General features: G+C 41.4%; 1 protein-coding gene across 1 annotated transcript in view; it reads left to right on the forward strand.

Annotated features, from left to right (window-relative positions):
• The window catches only part of LOC149140180 (U3 containing 90S pre-ribosomal complex subunit), a 219,902-nt gene that overhangs the window by 118,559 nt on the left and 81,278 nt on the right, over positions 1-20,065 (forward strand). The window contains exon 4 of the mRNA XM_089449120.1: positions 3,607-3,656. Coding sequence (XP_089305246.1) covers positions 3,607-3,656 — 50 coding nt within the window. The remainder of the gene's footprint in view (positions 1-3,606; positions 3,657-20,065) is intronic.

Raw genomic sequence — 20,065 nt, forward strand, 5'->3', positions numbered from 1 at the left:
ACCATAGCACTGAACTTTGTGGCACAACTCCATGCACCACTGGATACCCATGCTCAATGTCGTGCTACCATGTACCATAGGGCATCCCATATGTGCCCATGCATCCACCACTTTGCTAATACACCCACCACGATATGATCTACACCTCCTCATCTGCCCAGGTACACTTGAGTGGCCAAACTCCTCATATGCAATCGGGAATAACACTACTGTATTGAACCTTAGTAGCTATGGTGCCCAATACATCAATGAGAGAGCATTATGTCCATATGATGCCCTGTTCGGTGGCTTGCTGATGCACCTCCTCCTACAAACTCCGGCCAGAGTAGGCTAATCATGCTGTGCTCCCATGCACGTTCAATATGCCAAGATAACTCTTGAAATTTGTCTGCTCCCCTATCAAACCATCTTGTCAGTAGTGCTGATGGAGATTTGAAAGTGTGTGGGTGCTCGGTCACCGAATCCATCGCGTTGCTAATACCTCCACTAACCAAACCCATGCTATGTCAGGGAACCCCACTTGGATCCCTACAACAGTCTGTCCCTCGAGCTCCTCTGGTAACCCATGGCCCTTGCTGGACTGTGCCTCTAGCCATGAATAGATCCAAACCCCAGACCGCTCCAGTGGGTACCAACTCAATACCTCTTGCCATCCTATCCCAAATGAGGGATCGAAGGCACAATCTCCAATGGAAGAAACAAGCCCTTCGGGCTAACGCGATGTCATACTCATCTCATGTCACTCAGTCATGTTGACCTGGTTATCCCCTATGGTCTATCTAGACAACTCCGCCTCTCTCAATCCAATGCGTGACGGAGTGTTAAAACTTGGGCAGTGTGGAAGATATTTCCAAGTGGAGAAAACCCTAAAAAAGGGAGTTTGTTGGGTAAAGTACCCAAGGTTTGGGGTTCTGACCCAAAGTGGTGGGCTTAGAACCCAAGAAAACTAGTTTTATATTCTAATTTGTATAGTGGGGTCTCTTGAAGGATTAAGAGGGCCCCTAAGTCACCTATTAGAGAGCTATAAATAGAAGGCCAATGGAGAGGCCAATTCACAAGTTTGAAAAGGACTTCTAGCTTGTGGAGAGAGGAGGCTAAAGGACCTAGCCGCAGTAGTTAGCCCTCAATAGGAGCCGCGGCTAGCAAGAGGATGAGTACGTCTGTTCTGTGGAAGTTGAGTTCAAGGAATCTGTCGTAGAGGAAGCCGAAGGGCTGGTCTATGTTAGTGCTGGGATAATACTGAGGTGCGAGCCTTAGAAGAGGGTTGGACTGTATTTTTCTAGGCCAAAAGAAGGAGAGATCTAACCACAAACTTTAAGAAGGGCATTCAAGAGCTGGGTAGAGCTAAAGAGAGCAGATCCGAGGGCCTCAGGGAGTTGCTATATCTGGGCCGAAGTCTGACAGTGGTGGTAGAGGGCTGGCCACAGGGTTCAGACTGTGCTGGAGAAGGCCGCAGTTCTAAGTAAGTAACTGAAGGCCCAAAGGGAGGCGTCGAGTTGTGAGTTAAGGTTGTTGTAGCAGCAAGTGTTGGTTAAGAGGTCAGACGGGTCTGTCCTGAAGGGGTCAAGGCCTAAATAAGTTTGACCGAGGGCTGTTAATCAGGAAGGTGATTGTGGCCCAGGCAAACATGCTGAGAGGGATCTGAGATCTGATCAGAAGAAGCTGAGGGTTGCTGAGCGCTACAGCCAGGAGGGCTGAGGAAAGGTAGATAGCTGGAAGTCAAGGGTAAAGTTGCAGGCCTGTGGAAAACAGTGAGCCAAAAAAGCTGCCAGAGGCATAAAAAGGGCTGGACAGAGGTCCGTGTGCTGACCAAGGGTTGGACAGCTAGGCAAGAAGTCTACCAGGTGGCAACAAGGCAGATAATGGTCAAAAGGAGCTGAGCATGTGCTAGAAGAAGTCTGTAGCAGCAAAGGGCAAGCTACAGCAAGGACAACAACAGTACTAGTGTATCGTGGGCTCGAAGGATCAAGCACAGGTGAGTTTTGTATTCTTCTGATTGTATTCTATTTATGGGCAGATGTGGACCTGATGGACTAGGCCTCAGTCCGAGGGTTTCAGTGAAAGGACTGACTGTATATATTAGCATTGTACTGGGGTTTGTAAAGGGCCATGATCCCTGGTATGGAAGCCCTATGGTTTTCTTATTGATGGATTAATAAGGAACATGTTTTGGGCCGTAATTCCTATGTATTGTTATATTCTGCTGTGCAAAGTTCTTTAAAGTTGGGCATCTCTAGTGTGTTTGTGTTCCTAGCTAGGGCATAGACAAGACCTAGGGTGCAAGGGAATTTTCAACAACATTGAGCTGCCTAATTGTAGTTATGTTAATTTTATTTCACTTGCATCATAAAGCCCTGATTTGGGGTCTACTTTGTTTGTTGACGTTGCACTTTTTTTGACATTCCCAATTCTAATCATTTGTTGCTGAAATTTTTATAGGTTATAATCTGATATGTCCTTTTTAGGATCCCACTATTCCCTGCAATTTGGACCTTCTAGGAGAAAGCTATGATGGAATTACTAGAACCTGCTGTTTCCAGTGTCTTTCAAGTGAGCAAATGTGTATGTATTACCACTTTACTAATGTTTCCCTAAGATATTTGAAATTTGGGCCGGTAGCACCTGGCTATTATGTCTTTAAGCCAGTGCTACAACTGGCACTCAATTTGGACTTGGCAATCTTCAGATATTGACTGTTGTACTGAAACCCCCTGTTTAATCCTTGTTTGAAGGCTAGATAAAACTCTAACTTGTACACCCAGCGATTCTGAAAATATGGTGAACCAGAATCTGAAATTTTTACTCGATGTACTTCGATATTTCCTCAGTTAGTCGTGAAATTTTCATGCAACTCCAATGATTAAAAAAAGTTAAAGCGAAAATAATAAGATGACTCGTTTGAAGGATCCAAACCGAGGACTATTTGCTTTGATAGTATATGTTATTGAACAAATCGCGAAATGAGCATAAAAAAGCCAACCTCCTTTAGAACTTATGTTTACAAATAATTTTTGAAGCTTCTAAAACTAGATCTCGTTGTTGGATATTGGTGAAAAATGGTACAATTACTAATAATGAGCCAGCCAAAAAGAACAATGACAATATAACAATAGCAATGTAATGGCCCAAGACTTAGGGGCTAAACATTATGCTTGTGTTTACATTGTCTATTATGAGAAATATATAGAGTCAGGGTATCTAGAAGATCTCCAATTGTTTTAATAAAAAAATGAACCAGAATTTATTATAACAAATTGGAGCGTACACATGTTTGTTGATGTCAGACCCTGAAACTAATCTCTTAGAACATAACTCTTTTATATTTTACTTTTATTTTATTTCGAGTGCTCGTTTGGATCTTAACATTTGATTTTTAAATTCTCTTTATGTTGTACTAAAATTTTCATTGAAAAGCAACTTTACAGTATATAAATATAACACTAAAAGTAAGTGTACAGATCAGGAATTCATCCACAGCTTGTGATCATTAGGTTTATTTAGAATGGGAGAAATGTTTGAAATATTCTGAAGCTTCATGGTCTGTTAATTTTGAATTTCTCATACACTCATTCTTTTCATTGATCTTATATCTGCTGATACATATAGGTATCTATTCTGAAAGAACGTGTGAATATTGCAGGTGGCACACCTAGCAGGTATTTTCGATTTGTAATTTTGATGTTTGTGAAAAGATGAATTGTTTTTATGGTCAAAGGAATGCACACTCCATAATGAAACATAATCTTGAAATATATAAACTGACACTAAAATTAGTTATTAACCTGTTTCATCAGATTCTAAGTTCTTCTATACTTTTTCATTATATATCAATGGGTTTTGACCAGTGTTGTGAAAAATCGCGCTTTTTTGAAAAAATCGGGCTTTTTACACAAAAAAATCGGCTATTTTTTTGGCCGATTTTTTTCCGGAAAAATCGCGAATTTTTTCCGAAAAAAGCGCGGGGTTGCCGGGACAGCACAATTTTATAATTTTTTTTTTTGGTTTTTCATTTGGTCATTTGGGTTTTTTCATGCAATTTTTTTTGAAAGAAACAAATAATTTTTGAGTGGGGCAGCTTAATGATCAAGTCTAGGCCCTAGACTATGGATATGCTATTCATGGTAATGTTAAATTCTTAAATTTTTAACATTACCATGAAATGACTCAGGATGTTTGAGAGTGGTTCCAGCCTCATTGGATTTCATATGGAGAAAGTAGAATTTTAGATTTCATTTAAAATCCAGCAGACTTATCAGTTTTTCAGGATTTCAGGATTGGGAGATTGTAATGTTTCCAGGTGACACCACCTGCTCGGGCTACCCCTGCCACCAGTGGAGGATGTGGTCTACCTCCTATAGCTCCTACTTCTAGTTCTTCAGCTTCTAGAGCACATCAGACTCCACTGCCATCTCCACTAGCACAGGCACCAGCATCTACATCTAGAGGGAAAGGGAAAGCTGTGGCATTTTCTCGCAAGAGGGGCAGAGGAAATCAATAGGATTAGACCTCATTTTATTGTATATGACATTATGACATGATGAGATACATTATCATATTTTTTGTTGATATTTTGAGGCTGAGTTGGGACTCAGGAGTCAGGACTTACTATTCAGGACATGATTCAATGTTATGTGTGATTTTAGCACTAGAAATGATATTAAACATCTTATATATTAGTTCTTTATCATATTTATGTGTCAACGTATTTATTTTATGTTGTAGATGGTTTAGATATTAAAAAAATTGAAAAAAAATGAAAAAAAATGAATATTTTTGTACCAAACGATTTTTTCCCGCTTTTTTCCGATTTTTTCCCGATTTTTTTCCGATTCGTTCCCCGCGCCGATTTAATCCCGCTCGCGCTTTTCACAACATTGGTTTTGACACTGCTATTTTGCTCTGATTGCATATGTTAGCTCCATTCTTTCCTTACATGAACAATATATATCCAGGTACTCTTTTTGCTTTTCTGGGTTCAAGAAAACAGTGGACACCTTTTTGGCAATACTATGAGCTTCTTTTGATCCTGGTGGCTGATCATAAAAAGCATGCTCAAGACTCAAGATTGTATGTCTGTAATGCATATAGAAGAAGAATGCCATTGAAACTTGAATAAAAAGCATAGTTGGAGCCCTGATGGACTTTGAGAATATAAGGAAAGGATAAGTTGGGCATAACCATTCTCGTTGGAGTATGTCCTAGAATAAAATTCCCAAAACAAACTATGGGAGGTACTAAAAATGTATAGGAGATACAAGTAAAAGTCTAGATGAATCACCAAGAAAATAGACAATTTTAATGGAAATTTTAAAATTTCCATTATATTGTAGCCTGCTCATTTGCATCTTTGAGAACTAGCTTTTCTTCTTTGATATTAAATTTACATATTGCTAAGATATGTTGTAGGAAATGTGGTTATCCCCCAGGACGTGTGTTTACTGGAAACATTTCTGGTGCAAGCAATAGGTATATAATAATCCAAAAATATTTGGAAATTTTTTGTAGGCATTTCCTTGTAAATGTTTTCCACCCAAAAACACTTAGTAATTTTTTTTTCAGATAAAATTGGAGAATGTGTAAGAAACTATTTCCCACCAAAAGTAAAAACTTCCTCGTCTTGCTTTGCCTCACCTGTTTCATAATGCTCTTTACTGTATTGTCTGTCTCAAACCTTGCACGAATCCTTCTTTGCAAATCCTCAGTCAACTGAATCGGACTCTCTCTCTATATAGGTAGGTCCTTCACCTCAACTACAGCCAACTATGCCTTACTAAAGGCATCTGCCAGAGGATTGACCATCCCTGACCTATACTCAATGGTCATGTCAAATTCTGCCATAAAATCCTGCTAACATTCCTGCTACATTGACAGTCTGAACTGAAATGCAAAGTAACTCATCACAATTTTATCTGTCTTGACCACAACTGTTATCCCAATTAGATAATGCCTCCACACCTGAAGATAATGGATGACAATGGTCATCTCCTTCTCATGCACGGGATATCTACTCTCCTTGTCTCATAGCTTCCTGCTCTAGTAAGCTATGGGGTGTCCATCCTGCATCAAGACACCTCCAATGGGGAAATCTAAAGTATTTGTATATACCTCAAATGATCGCTCAATTTGGCAGATTCAACACAGGAGCTGTCACCATCTTGTGCTTGAGTTGTTCAAATGCATGTCCACTCATCTCTATCCACCTTTGTGAGAAGATCACTCAGAAGGTTCACTACAATTCAAATTTCACTTGTAGAACTTTCGTCAAACACTTTGTCAACACTCAGGGTGCAATTCCAATAAAAACTATACTCAGAAAATTGCATTCATTGAGCGAATTGAATTCTGATTTTTATGAACATCGACACATATGACAAATTCTGAACTTTTAAATCAGCAAATAACTCAACGAACTTTGAAATTGTCTTCAGAAATTTTTGGACAAAAGTTCTTTGAAAAACCTGTTAAAATTGGCAACTACGGCCAAACTCCACATGGGTCATCTTATTTATGACAGCTGATATTTTTCTTGGATTCCTCTCTCTGAGAGGTGTAGGATTGATCTAGAGATCATCCAATTCTGACATGTAGAAATGAAGTTATGAATTTATTTTGATTATGGACAAATTGTCAAGGTCGGCCAGCAAACTTATGTGGGCTCAGAAACCCAACAATCACGTCTATTCAACCTCAACGTTGCATATAAATAGAAGGTGACTTAGCCTCATTTGGACACACTCATCTTCACACACCTCTCTCTCTCTCCTCATTGATCGGGTACGGATTTTTGGGCCTCTCTCTCCACACGTCCGCAATTTCAGGATAGCGAAATTTCGGTAAAGCGAAATTTCAGGGGACCGAATTTTTGGACAGTTTGACCAAGCATTGACCAGCATGTGTTGACCTCCTTTGACTGCGGTTTTGAGAGGGCTATCTCTGTTTGGGCAGGCCACATTTATGGGCATTGAAATGGAGGCTAAATGTTGATTGTTGACCAACGTTGACTGCAACTAGGGCTGATCGCAGGTGGGTTGTTTGACCAGACTTTGACTGGGCTAAATTTGACAGTTTTGGGGGTTGTTTTATCTTGCTGTTTGGAGGCCGAAGTTGACTAAAGTTGACCGAATTGATGAGGGTAAAATCTGCCCTGTTGACCAACATTGACTTTTCTGGTTAGGGATATTTTGCTGTTGTTGTAAATTGTACTATCTCTCTTTGCTGAACTATTGAAGACTAAAAGAAGATTTGATCAAGGGTTCCTTGGCTGGTGCCACATCTTGTGTCCTCTTGTCTTGGCTTGTCTTCTATTGTTTATGTTTATGTTCTATTTGCATTTGACCATCATGTTGATGTGATTGCTAAATTGGATATTGATATTGGGCTAATAAAGAAATTGAAGTAAAATTGCTCTAAAGCATAGACCATACCATTGTTGCCTAAAATTAACATGGTATCAGAGCTGAGGTGAAGACAAAGTGCAAGCAAGAGTGAAAGAGCAAGCACCTAAGATAGTTGGATAAGGACAAAAGGTTCATTGGGTTCCTCATGCTACTTCTCGGCTAAAGACAAGTTCCATGATAAATCTGACTATCATGGATGGAAGATGTCTCTTGATTTGACCTTGCAAGAAAAATAAGTGATGGACTATGTGTAGGGTAAAATCCCTGAACCTCCTTCAAATGCACCGACTATTGCGAAGACCAAGTACAATAGGGCTGAAGGCAAAGCAAAAAAGATTATCAGGGATTCCATTGACAAGCCTCTGGTGGCCTACATCTCCGAATTGAAGACCTCCAAGGAGATCTATGATAGTTTGGTTGGCATGTTCAAGGTTAGTAATGCTAATCAAATTCTATTTCTCAAGAATAAGTTGAAGGATATTAAGAAGGGCAAGGACGAGGATATTCAATCCTATTTCTTGAGGATTATTGAGATCAAGAATGATCTACTCTCGATTGGAGAAGTCATTCCTGACAGGGAACTTACTCTCACCACCCTTGGAGGACTCCCACCTGAGTGGTATGTATTTAGAACCACCGTCCTCAACAATGATCGAATTCCAGGGTTTGAAGAATTGATGTCGAGATGCATTCAAGAAGAAACAAGAATGGTGGAGCAAGAAATGCCTTCTAATAGAAGCAACCCCACTGCATTCTCCGCTCATGCCAAAAGGAGGAATAATGCAGGGTCTAAAGGTCATTTCCATGGAAAGCCTGGATCTAAGGGAGGAAGGAAGGGCAGGTGCTTTGTTTGCAATAAGTTTGGCCACTATGCAAGGGAGTGTCCAAATAGAAGGGACACATCGCATGATGATGATCACAATCATTCTTGGGGAAACTTCAATAACAACGATCAAAGGAATGGTAGGTCCAATGGCAAAGGAAAAAGGAATGGGGGACATCAAGGAAATGGTTGACCCTCCAAGAAATCAAGGAACTCCAAGTATGAAGAATCCAATGTTGTTAACAATAAGCAAAGAGAGTACTATCTTATATCGGCCCCCTTCACTGCCTCTCCCCCGGACACTTTTTTGGGAAATTGATTGATTGATAGTGGTGCCTCAAGGCACTTCACTGGATACAAGGAAACCCTCTCTAATCTGATAGAAAAGGAGACAAACTTGGAGATCATCCTTGGAGACGATGTCACCTATCCCGTGAAGGGAGTAGAGAATGTTACCCTTCAATTAAATCAAGGTAACACTATCCACTTGCAAGAAGTACTTATGTACCTGATCTCAAGAAGAACTTGGTGTCTATTTCAGCCATGGAGGACAAAGGATTCAAGGTGGGATTCATCGATGGAAAGGTACGTGTTTGGAAAAGAAATTTTAAAAATGATTTTACTCTTGGGTTCAGGGTTGACTCTTTGTATCAAGTTGGAGGAAGTCCATTGGGAGCCATGTCTTTACAATCTGAACTATGGCACCGGAGGTTTGCCCATCTTCACTATAAGGCCCTTCCCGATGTGAGACAGATGGTGACAGGTATGCCCGAGTTCAAAGTAGAGCATGAAGGTGTATGTCCAAGATGTGCCGAAGGAAAACTTACAAGGGGACCATTCCCCTCAAGTAATAGCAAGACCATAGATATATTGCAATTGGTACACTCCGACATGTCTGGTATGATGCCCAAACTCTTTGGGAGGATACTTATATTATCTCACCTTTACGAATGATTATTCTTGCAAGACCTGGATCTACTTCTTAAAGAAGAAGGATGAAGTTTTCACCTAGTTCCGACACTCCAAAGCCTTGATCGAAAACCAATCCGAGAAGAAAATCAAGATATTGAGGATTGATAATGGGACCAAGTACGAATCCAATGAATTCCAAGATTATTGCAGAGAAGCTTGCATTAAGAGGGAGACTACAACGCCATACACTCCTGAGAAAAATGGTGTGGTTGAAAGGAAGAATCACTCTATTGTAGAAGTTGTTCGTGCCATGTTTCATGATCAAGGACTTCCGAAGTTCCTATGGGATGAAGCTAAAAATACCGCTGTGTATGTTCAAAATCAATGCTCTCATCAAGCATTGGACTCCAAGACTCCCGAAGAAATGTTCACTGGTAAGAAACCTGATGTCTCTCATTTTAGAATTTTTGGAAGTCTCGTATATTTTCATGTGCTGAAAGAGACAAGAAGCAAATTGGGTGCATCCCGGAACAAAGGAATATTTGTGGGCTATTGTGAAAATTCTAAGGGATATATAATTTATGTGGCTGGTCAAAAGGAAGTTGAGATAAGTCATGATGTCTCCTTCGGTGAAGATATGGCCCTCAAGAAGATCAACAACCTTCCTATCCTAAGGAAGGACAAAGAAGCTGACACCGGAAATCAGGGTGCAAAAGAAGACGAAACGATGCTTGATGTTGTTGAACGTATGGATCCTATTGATCCTCCTCCTCATGAGCCCTCCTCCTCCAAAAGGAGACCCTTATGGCTTAGGGAGACTCTTGAAGATGCCGAGAGACACATTGCACCAAGGGGGACTTTTCGTGAAAGCAAGAAGCTGAACATGTATCAAGGATATTTGACTGCCATGAGCACTATCATTCAAAATGAGCCTTCATCATTTGAAGAAGCCGTGAAGCATAAAGTGTGGAAGGATGCTATGAATGAAGAATATGAGTCAATTATGAAGAATGATGTCTGGGATGTGGCCCCTAGACCCCAGGACAAATCGGTTGTCACCTCTAAGTGGCTCTACAAAATCAAGCCTGGAGCTGATGGATGTGAAGACCCTCTCATTCACAAATGTAAGAGGGAGTTGGCTTCTGAATTTGAGATGAAGGACCTAGGACCGATGCACTATTTCCTAGGCCTGGAGGTCTGGCAAAAGCCAGGCAAAATTTTTCTCTCTCAAGCAAAATATGTTGTGAAGATATTGGAAAGATTTGGGATGGTGGACTGCAAGCCTGTGACTACTCCAATGGAACTTAACCTTAAGAAGTTATGTGGTAGTGCTGCTGGACCTGAATTGGGAAATGCTTCTAAGTATCGTCAATTCATAGGAGCACTGGTGTTCTTGTTGAACACCCATACGGACATATGTTTTGTAGTTAACACATTGAGCCAATATATGGTTGAGCCTCATCATATACGTTGGATTGGTGCCAAGAATCTTCTGAGATATCTTCGAGGCACAATCACTCATGGACTGAGATACACTGCTGGAGATATAAGGCTGCATGGTTATTCTGATGCTAATTGTGCTGGCAGTGTGGTGGATCGCAAGAGCACTTTTGGATGTTGTTTTTCTTTGGGTTCTGCTTTGATATCCTAGATGAGAAGAAAGAAAAAAATCGATTGCCTTGAGCACCTTCGAGGCTGAATGCATAGTTGTTAGTATGGTCTCTTGTGAAGCTGTCTGGTTGAGGAAGCTCTTCAGTGAGCTGTTTGGACATGTGCTGGATACCACTGTGATCCTCTGTGACAACCAGAGTGGGATCCGATTATCAGAGAATCCCGTGTTTCATGATCGCTCCAAGCATATAGATATCGGGTACCACTTTATTCGGGATATGGTACAACGAAGAGCAATAAGGCTCGATCACATTGGGACTGATGAGTAGGTCGTTGATATTCTGACAAAGCCCCTGGGGAAGGTCAAGTTCTTGGCCTTTCGAGAACGACTTGGAGTTGTGGAGAGACCCTCTTATGAGGGTCCTGTATGAGATGGACATTGAGCTCTGGGAGCTCCGGGGGCTTGGGGTACTTCTTGGAGCGATGAGCAACTAGAGGGTGAGTGGTTCAACCTTCCCCTAGTGTTTTGCTGTGTACAGGGTGAGTGGTTCAACCTTCCCCTACGATACCCCTTGGCGACATGTAGGCAGGATGTTTCATACTTCTCCTATTGGGACATCCTATTCCTGCAGTCTGGGATTCATGGGAAGTACCTCTCATCTGGCCAATGAGTAGGGAAATGAGGATAGGGATCATAGTACCACTGATGGATGCATCGTGTACTACCATACTCACTATGCTAGGATGATTGATATTGATATGGGATCAATTGGAACTGACTTTAGGTCAGTAAGAGTGGTATGAGACACTTTCTTTTGATTGGAACTGACTTCGGGCCAGTAAGAGTGGTATGACACACTATCCTTTGATTGGGACTGGCTTCGGGTCAGTAGAGAATGGTATGATACATTCTCGATCACTTCTTCTTCTTCATAGTTCAACAGAGCAGTGCATTGGTGGCAGAGATAGTGTAGATTGGCAAATGGATTAGTAGATGGAGTTCTCCCTAGTTGAGAGGGAGTGTTAAAATTGGCAACTAGGGTGAAGCTCCACATGGGTCATTTTATTTATGACAACTGATATTTTTCTTGGATTCTTCTCTCTGAGAGGTGTAGGATTGATCCGATTCTAACATGTACAAATGAAGTTATGAATTTATTTTGATTATGGACAAATTGTCAAGGTCGGCCAAGAAACTTATGTAGGCTCAAAAGCCCAACAATCACGTCTATTCATCCTCAACGTTGCATATAAATAGAAGGTGACTTAGCCTCATTTGGACACACTCATCTTCACACTTCTCTCTCTCTCCTCATTGATTGGGTATGGATTTCTGGCCCTCTCTCTCTCCACACATCTGAAATTTAAGGAGGCCGAAATTTCAGGAGACCAAATTTATGGATAGTTTGACCAAGCGTTGACCTCCTTTCACTACGTTTTTGTGAGGGCTATCTTTGTTTGGGTAGGCCGCATTTTTGGGCATTGAAATCGAAGCTAAACGTTCACTGTTGACCAGCATTGACTGCAGCTAGGGATGACCGTAAGTGGGCTGTTTGACCAGACTTTCACTGGGCTGAATTTGACTGTTTTGAGGGCTGTTTCATCTTGCTGTCTGGAGGCCAAAGTTGACTAAAGTTGACCGAATTTATGAGGGTTAAATTTGCCCTGTTGACCAGTGTTGACTTTTCTGGTTAGGGCTCTTTTGTCGCTGTTATAAATTGTCAAAATTTTAAATTGTACTATCTTTGTCAATTGAACTATTGAAGACTAAAAGAAGATTTGATCAAGGGTTTCCCCAAATTGGGGTTTGTCCCTGGCTGGTGCCACATCTTGTGTCCTCTTGTCTTGGCTCGTCTTCTACTGTTTTTGTTTATGCTCTATCTGCATCTGAATATCATGTTGATGTGATTGCTAAACTAGATATTGATATTAGGCTAATAAAGAAATTGAAGTAAAATTGCTCTAAAGCATAGAACATACCATTGTTGCCTAAAATTAACAAAACCCCAAAGGGAGAACCAGTTTGGGAGAGGGAGGATTTTATTATTATGCTTCAGCGATCTAAGTTTATATAGTAGAATTAACCCAACAATGAAGTTACGTATTTGTCTCGATTTTCGAGCATCAAAACAACCCCCAAATCCATTGTATGGTCTGTCTCGAATTGCATGCCCACTGTTGTTTGAATTGTACAGCCTGTATGGACTGCACAACCACAAAACCAATGCCAAAATTGTCTTGGGAAAGCGTGCAAACAATGGCTGTATGGTATTATGCTCTCAAAAGTTCGTGCCCCTTCTCAACATTGATTTTCATGCCTCTAGATTCTAGACTGTTTTACGAACTGTCTTTTCTCTGTTGTACGGTTTGCAATTAATTCTCACATTGCCTTGGGATTTGTGCCAACCCTCTTGTATTGAAATTTGTGCCACTTGACCGCTATACTCAGGAACTCATCCTCCTTCCTTTAGTGCGACCTTCTCCCTTTGCATCAATTTCACTCAACAAAAGAATGGGGCTTCTCCTTGGGATTCATGCCACTATAAATACAATAGAGGGTGACTTTTGACCTTGCACCTAGCCTCCAAGATCAATGGCTGAGATTTAATTTTGGGCCCTCTTGATCCAAGGCTGTGTTTTAATTTCAAATTGACATTAATAAAGTGCACTTTTTCTCATTAACTTTATCTCATAAGATTAAATTAAATCACAAGTCACTTTAGGAAAATTTCCCACATGCTAGCTCCAAGCCTATGTGGAAAACACTTTTCCTAGCTAATTTCTAACAACCTCCATGGTTGATCCTTCTTCAACAAGTCTATCAGTGGTGCAACAATCTTCAAATAGCTCTCTACAAACTTCCTGTGGTAGTTAGCCATCCCTAGGAAGACTCTCACATCATGTTGGTACTTTGAGTATGAAATTTTAGTAGTCAAAAGCCATACAACATTCCTAGTGCCACTTTTTTATTTGTTACAAAGAAATTTATTTAAAATTCTCATTTGCAGGAAATTTATAACTGTTAAGAAATCTTAGAAATATCTAGTGCAATTCCATGAGACTCTGGATAATGCTTAGCATGGTAATAAACATTGACCCTAGACTTAGAAAACACACTCAAGGCCTATTTAATAATCGCACTCTAGCATTGGAGGATGTGAGTGAAAAGACTTAACTAATTATTTATCGCTTAAATGCAAAAATAATTAATTAAGTAGTAAAACACTCCAGAATGATGTTTTTACTGACCAAGTCCCAAAGGTCTAAGTCTGTTACATAAGTTCATCATGTTAGTGTCATTTTATACAATTCCCCCATGGGGGTACAAAATTTGAATAGAGAAAGAGGAGACAAAAGATAGAAGAAATAGAGAGAAGGGGCAAGATTTGCCCTGCTAGACTTTTGATCATCATAAAAAAATTGACTGGTGCCTTGTCCATTGGGCAATGGGGTCTTCGTTCCCTGCTAGGTACATCTGAGCAGGTAACAATGCCCAATGTACATTTTGTACCACGATGAACAATGTTCGTCATCCATTTCTAGATTCGTTTGTGGTGGTGTACTTTTAAACTTCAACTTGTAAAAGGAGATGGCTTATCAAGATGAATTCGTTGATAGAATTATCTGTAGGAAATTTCATTCAAATTACACGGCCCATACATTGAGAGATGCTATATAGAGACAAAATTTTACAATTTAAGCAGTAAATGCATGCAACAATTAGCCCTAAAAATAGCGAAAATCCCAATCCAATGTATATGATAAAGTAAAACAAGAATGACATTAAAAGGATATACTTACATGTAATAGAACATATCCAACCATCCACATTTTGACAATAGAGAAGCTCCAAGACAAGATAAACAAAATCCACTCATCAAAATTCATCCATAAAGGTCGAATTCATCCTCCAAGAAAAAGTGCGAACTTCTCAAGAGAGAGAAGAGATCCAATCTAAATTTTATGATGAGTAAATGAACTCATCTCAATTGTATTTATACACTAACAAGGAGTTCGAATTAGTCTCTTTGGCCTACATAAGCCCCAAAAATAAAATAATGTGCTAATAATCTAACTTTTGGTGACAAGCCCACCAAACTAGCTCACAAATGAAAGAATAAGCCTCTTAAGAGGTCAGATGATGAATAATACATGTCGTAGTGCTCTCCAAGAGGCCTCATGAGGTCCATGGGTGCCATAATGAAGAGTAGGACACTCAAAAGTGATGGACAAGGGGTTGGCCCCTTGTTCTCCAAACAGTAAACCTATGGTGCTCCCAATGGGTGTGGGGCCACAATGATAACCTCATGGGTCTCCAAATGAGTCGAAGATGCTTGTAGATCGTCTACAAGGGCTTTGATGATGGTGTAGGGGATGCCACATCATCCTACAAGCCCTGGGTCAACTACCAAGTGCGTGGTACATCTATGGGGTCGTTTGGGCAAAGGTGAACCAGGTGCATCTTCCTCATCCAATAATAGTATCTTGAGCATCTCTGACCATGCTCGGGGATCCATGGAACGTTGTCTACTGTTGTGGAGGCCCATGGCTCTTGACACACACCCTGCATGTGCCAATGTAGCCCTCTGAAGGATTAGGGCCTTGTATAGGGAGACCAAACCCAAGATGAAGACAATCTAAAATCTTGCATAAGATCCAATGCGTTTCCTAGCCTTCCAGTACAACAAGTCAATAGAGAAATCACGCAAATTAGCTTACCAATCTTGGACCACAGGTGAGGACTTTATAATGGCCCGCTCTTCCATAATGGGCTTTGAGATGTGCCAATGTGTCCTAAACTCCAAATGGGGTTAACCAAGTATCCTATTAGGTGGTTTGTACTTCTAAAGGGGATAATATATTCAAGGTACATCCTTCAAAAGGTGGTGGCATGTGACAGATAGGTGAATGAAGTAGGGGATGAGAAGGGGTAGCCCTGGGTCACATGCTAGGGTACAAGTGTAGCTAATAAAAGGGAAGCCCACACTTGAATTTATAATGTACAGGAGGGAGCAATCATGGTACATGAGGGGTAAGAGCATGATGCATAATATATAATAGTGAATACCCCCCTTTAATGGTAGGGCGGTTCATTGCCCACCAGGGGTTGGGACAATCATGGGTTCCTATATGATGAGGGAGGTTCATAGAACCTGTAGGAACCAGGGTGATGGCCATGATGATGGGGTAGAGCTCATGTATTGGCTTTTGCCCACGTGCTAAATGTGTTTGTCCCGGCCATCTTTTGCATTTTGTGGTACATTTTCCTGTTGAATGTGGCCAAATATGCTTTTATATTTCTTTTTAGCTACATCAACCTCTGGGTCATCATTTTAGGCCTGACCCATGATGAGGGCAAGGGGAAGGGGCGAGCTAACCCTATGTGGACCCTGTGGAGGAATGTGGACCCAGGTGGGAGAAATGATGAATGGGTAATAATGAGTAGATAGGGGTAATATAAGCGGATAAGGGAGCGGACCACGTAACCAAAATCGGGGTTTCCCGTGAAATACCATCCCTAAAGCCAAATGGTCATTAAAAGAGTTCCCACGGGATTAGAATCCAAGGTTAATATCCAAATAGGGGTCTAGGGGACAACAGCACATACGTAGCCCATTCTTTTCGCCGAATCCCCCCATTAATCCATGCCCGGAAATGTTCATGATAAACAAACTACAATACTCAATTACCAAATGACCAGGCATACCTTTAGGTTTGGGAGGCCCACCTTCAAACATATGGTCATGGCAAATGGGCGAGGGACCACATGGCTCGCTCAGGTGGTGGATAAATGGCACAATGAGCTAGTTGGTGGCTGCAAGGGGTTGTTGTCTACCGTTAGAGGACCATCTTGGACAACAAATTTCTCCTGGGGATATCTCCCACAAAATGGTGGGTAACATTTGGCTCCAACTGGGACGTGATCTCTCGAAGAAGTCGGCGAAGTTACTCGAATGAGAGGTCATGAGAACTCCAATAATCTCTTGGTTATCGTAGACCTATCACCTGCACATATGATAGATGAAAAACACAGGGCAACATGCTTTTGTGGCGTCTCATGACCGCACATACTATTTGTTAGGCCATAAAATCAACAAAAAATAAAATATGCAAATATGCATTTATCTACCATGAGAAATATCATATGACATTAATTCTAATGCAGAAATGTTAAAATATGGTATGTTCTATGCTTATAACAGTTTACTTCTTTTTCTTATTATATTCCACCGATTAGCAATCACATGTACATAAAGTAAAGTGCAGATAGAACATTAAACGATCGACAGAAAACAAGCCAAGACAAGAGACACAAGATGTGGCGGCTAGCCAGGGACAAACCCCACAATGTGTGGGGAAACCCTTTGATCAAATCTTCTTTTATCTTCAATAATTCAGCAGAGAGAAATAGTACAATAAATCTGATTCATATCAGCAGTAGCAAACCCTAGATTAGTAGCATCAGCATTAGCGGCTTCATTATCAAACTAGGGCAGACCATATCTCACAAACCGACAGTTGGATTGACTTCATTCCACCACCAAAAGTTTCGGCTTCCAGAGGAGGTTCAGATGAACCTACAACGCAGTTCAGATGAGGAGATCTTCTAGGCCATGCAAGTGAATCTTTGCTTCTGCAGTTGCAGCTTCAGTTTCAGCAGTTTCCGGCTTCAAACTAGGGCAGTCGATATCTTGCAAAACATTCGTCGGATTGACTTCATTCCACCACCAAAAGTTGCGGCTTTCAAAGGAGGTTCAGATGAACCTACAACGCAGTTCCAAAGAGGAGATCTTCTAGGCCACGCAAGTCAATCTTTGCTTCTGCAGTTGCAGCTTCAAATTCAACAGCTTCCGGCTTCACATGTGTGAGAGAGAGAGACCCATTTCAGCGCAGTAGAGAAGAGACTCATATCTGCGCAGTAGAGAGAGAGAGATGTGATGAGATGAGTGAGTCTAAATGAGGAAAAGTCCTTTTATATTTATACACAACGTTGGTGGGTGAATAGATGCGACTGATGGGCTTCTGAGCCTACATGAGTTGTAGGTCGGCTTGATAATAATTCCATAATCAAAATAAATTCATATCTCCATGAATACTTATCGGAATTGGATGATCTTTATATCAATCCTACACCTCTCGATGAGAGGAATCTAATAAAAATATTATTAGCCATGAATAAGATGACCCACATGAAGTTTTGCCCTGGTTGCCAATTTTAACACTCCCTCTCAACCATGGAGAACTTCATCTGCAATCTGTTTATCGGTCGTTACTATTCATCCATCAAATGCACTGCCTTGTACAGCCTGACCCTTGCCCTGCTCTGCTCTATTTTGCCTGTTCTGCTTTGTCTTGTTCTGCCCTGCACTGATCTGTACTGTTTTGTTCTGTTCTGCTCAGCTCTTGCATTGTTCTGTTCTACTCTGCTTTTGTCCGAATTATGAAGAAGAAGAAATGATCGAGGATGTATCATACTGACTCAAAGTCAGTCTCAGAGTATGTACCACTGGTCCCAGACCAGTCTCAACCAACCCAAAGTCAGCGTCATAGTGAGTACAACTCCAATGGTCCCAGACCAATATCATCCTCTACTGACTCAAAGTCAGTCTCAGAGTATGTACCACTGATCCCAGACCAGTCTCAACCGACCCGAAGTCAGTGTCATAGTATGGTACAACTCCTACCACTGGTCCCAGACCAGTATCATTGATCCCAGATCAATGGAGGTCATCCTAGCTAGGGAGTACGGTAGTTACAACGATGCGTCCATCGGTACTACTATGGTCCCTAACTTCATTTCCCTGCTCATTGATCAGATGAGAGGTACTTCCCATGAGTCCCAGACTGCATGGGTAGAATGCCTCAACAGGAGAACTAATCAATCCTGTCCTCACAGGAGAACACATCAATCCTGCTACAATTGCCATGGAGAACACATCAATCCAGGCCTCACAAGAGAACACATCAATCCAGCTACAATTGCCATGGAGAACACATCAATCCAGGCTGCCATGGAGAACACATCAATCCAGGCCTCACAGGAGAACACATCAATCCTGATACAATGTCGCCACGGGGTGTACATGTATACCACCAGGGGATAGTGAATAATCCTGTGGTCATATGCTGCTCCAAGAAGCACCCCGCACCCCCCTGGAGCTCTCAGAACTCAATGCATCATACATGACCCTCATTGGAGGGTCTTTGAACAACTCCAAGTTGTTCACGGAAAGTCAAAAATTTTACTTTCCCAAGGGGTTTTGTCAGAATGTCGGCGACCTGTTCATCTGTACTGATATGATGGAGCCTTATAGCTCCCCGTTGCACCATATCTCGAATATAATGGTATCTGATATCAATATGCTTAGAGCGATCATGGAATACAGGATTCTCTGACAAACGAATCCCACTTTGGTTGTCACAAAGGATCACAGTGGTATCCAATGTGAATCCAAACAACTCACTGAAGAGCTTTCGCAACCAAACTGCCTCACAAGAAGCCATGCTAGCAGCAATATACTCTGCTTCGGCGGTGCTCAAAGCCACCGACTTTTGTTTCCTGCTCATTCAGGATATCGAAGCAGATCCCAAGGAGAAACAACACCCGGAAGTGCTCTTACGGTCCTCCACATTGCCTGCCCAGTCAGCATCTGTGTATCCAAATAGTCTCACATCTCTGGCAATGTATCTTAACCCATAAGTGATAGTGCCACGAAGATATCTCAGCAGATTCTTGGCACCAATCCAGTGTATGTGGTGGGGTTCAACCATATGCTGGCTCAACGTGTTGACTGCAAAGCATATATCTGGACGGGAGTTCACTAAGAACATTAATGCTCCGACGAGTTGCCGATAGTCGGTAGCATTTCGTAAAACAGGTCCAGCAGCACTACCGCTTAACTTCTTGAAGTCAAGCTCCATCGGAGTAGTTACAGGCTTGCAGTCCACCATTCCGAATCTTTCCAATATCTTCACCACATATTTTCCTTGAGATAGGAAAATTTCTCCTGGCTTTTGCCACTCTTCAAGTCTTAGGAAGTAGTGCATCAGTCCTAGGTCCTTCATTTCAAATTCAGAGGCCAGCTCCCTCTTACATTTGTGAATGAGAGGGTCTGCACCTGTTAGAAAGAGGTCATCCACATACAACACCAGTATGAGAGGCTTGTCATCTTCAACCTTAAATTAAAGGTTAGGATCGGCTTCACTCCTAGTGAATCCTAGCTTCATCAAGTAGCTATCGATCCTCTCATACCATGCTCAGGGTGCTTGCTTCAGCCCATAGAGAGCTTTCTTCAACCTGCATACATGAGATTTTCGATCA

This window comes from Pinus tabuliformis, chromosome X, assembly GCF_031772625.1.
Source record: "Pinus tabuliformis cultivar Carrire ecotype Pingquan chromosome X, CPIR1, whole genome shotgun sequence".
Taxonomy (NCBI): Eukaryota; Viridiplantae; Streptophyta; class Pinopsida; order Pinales; family Pinaceae; genus Pinus; species Pinus tabuliformis.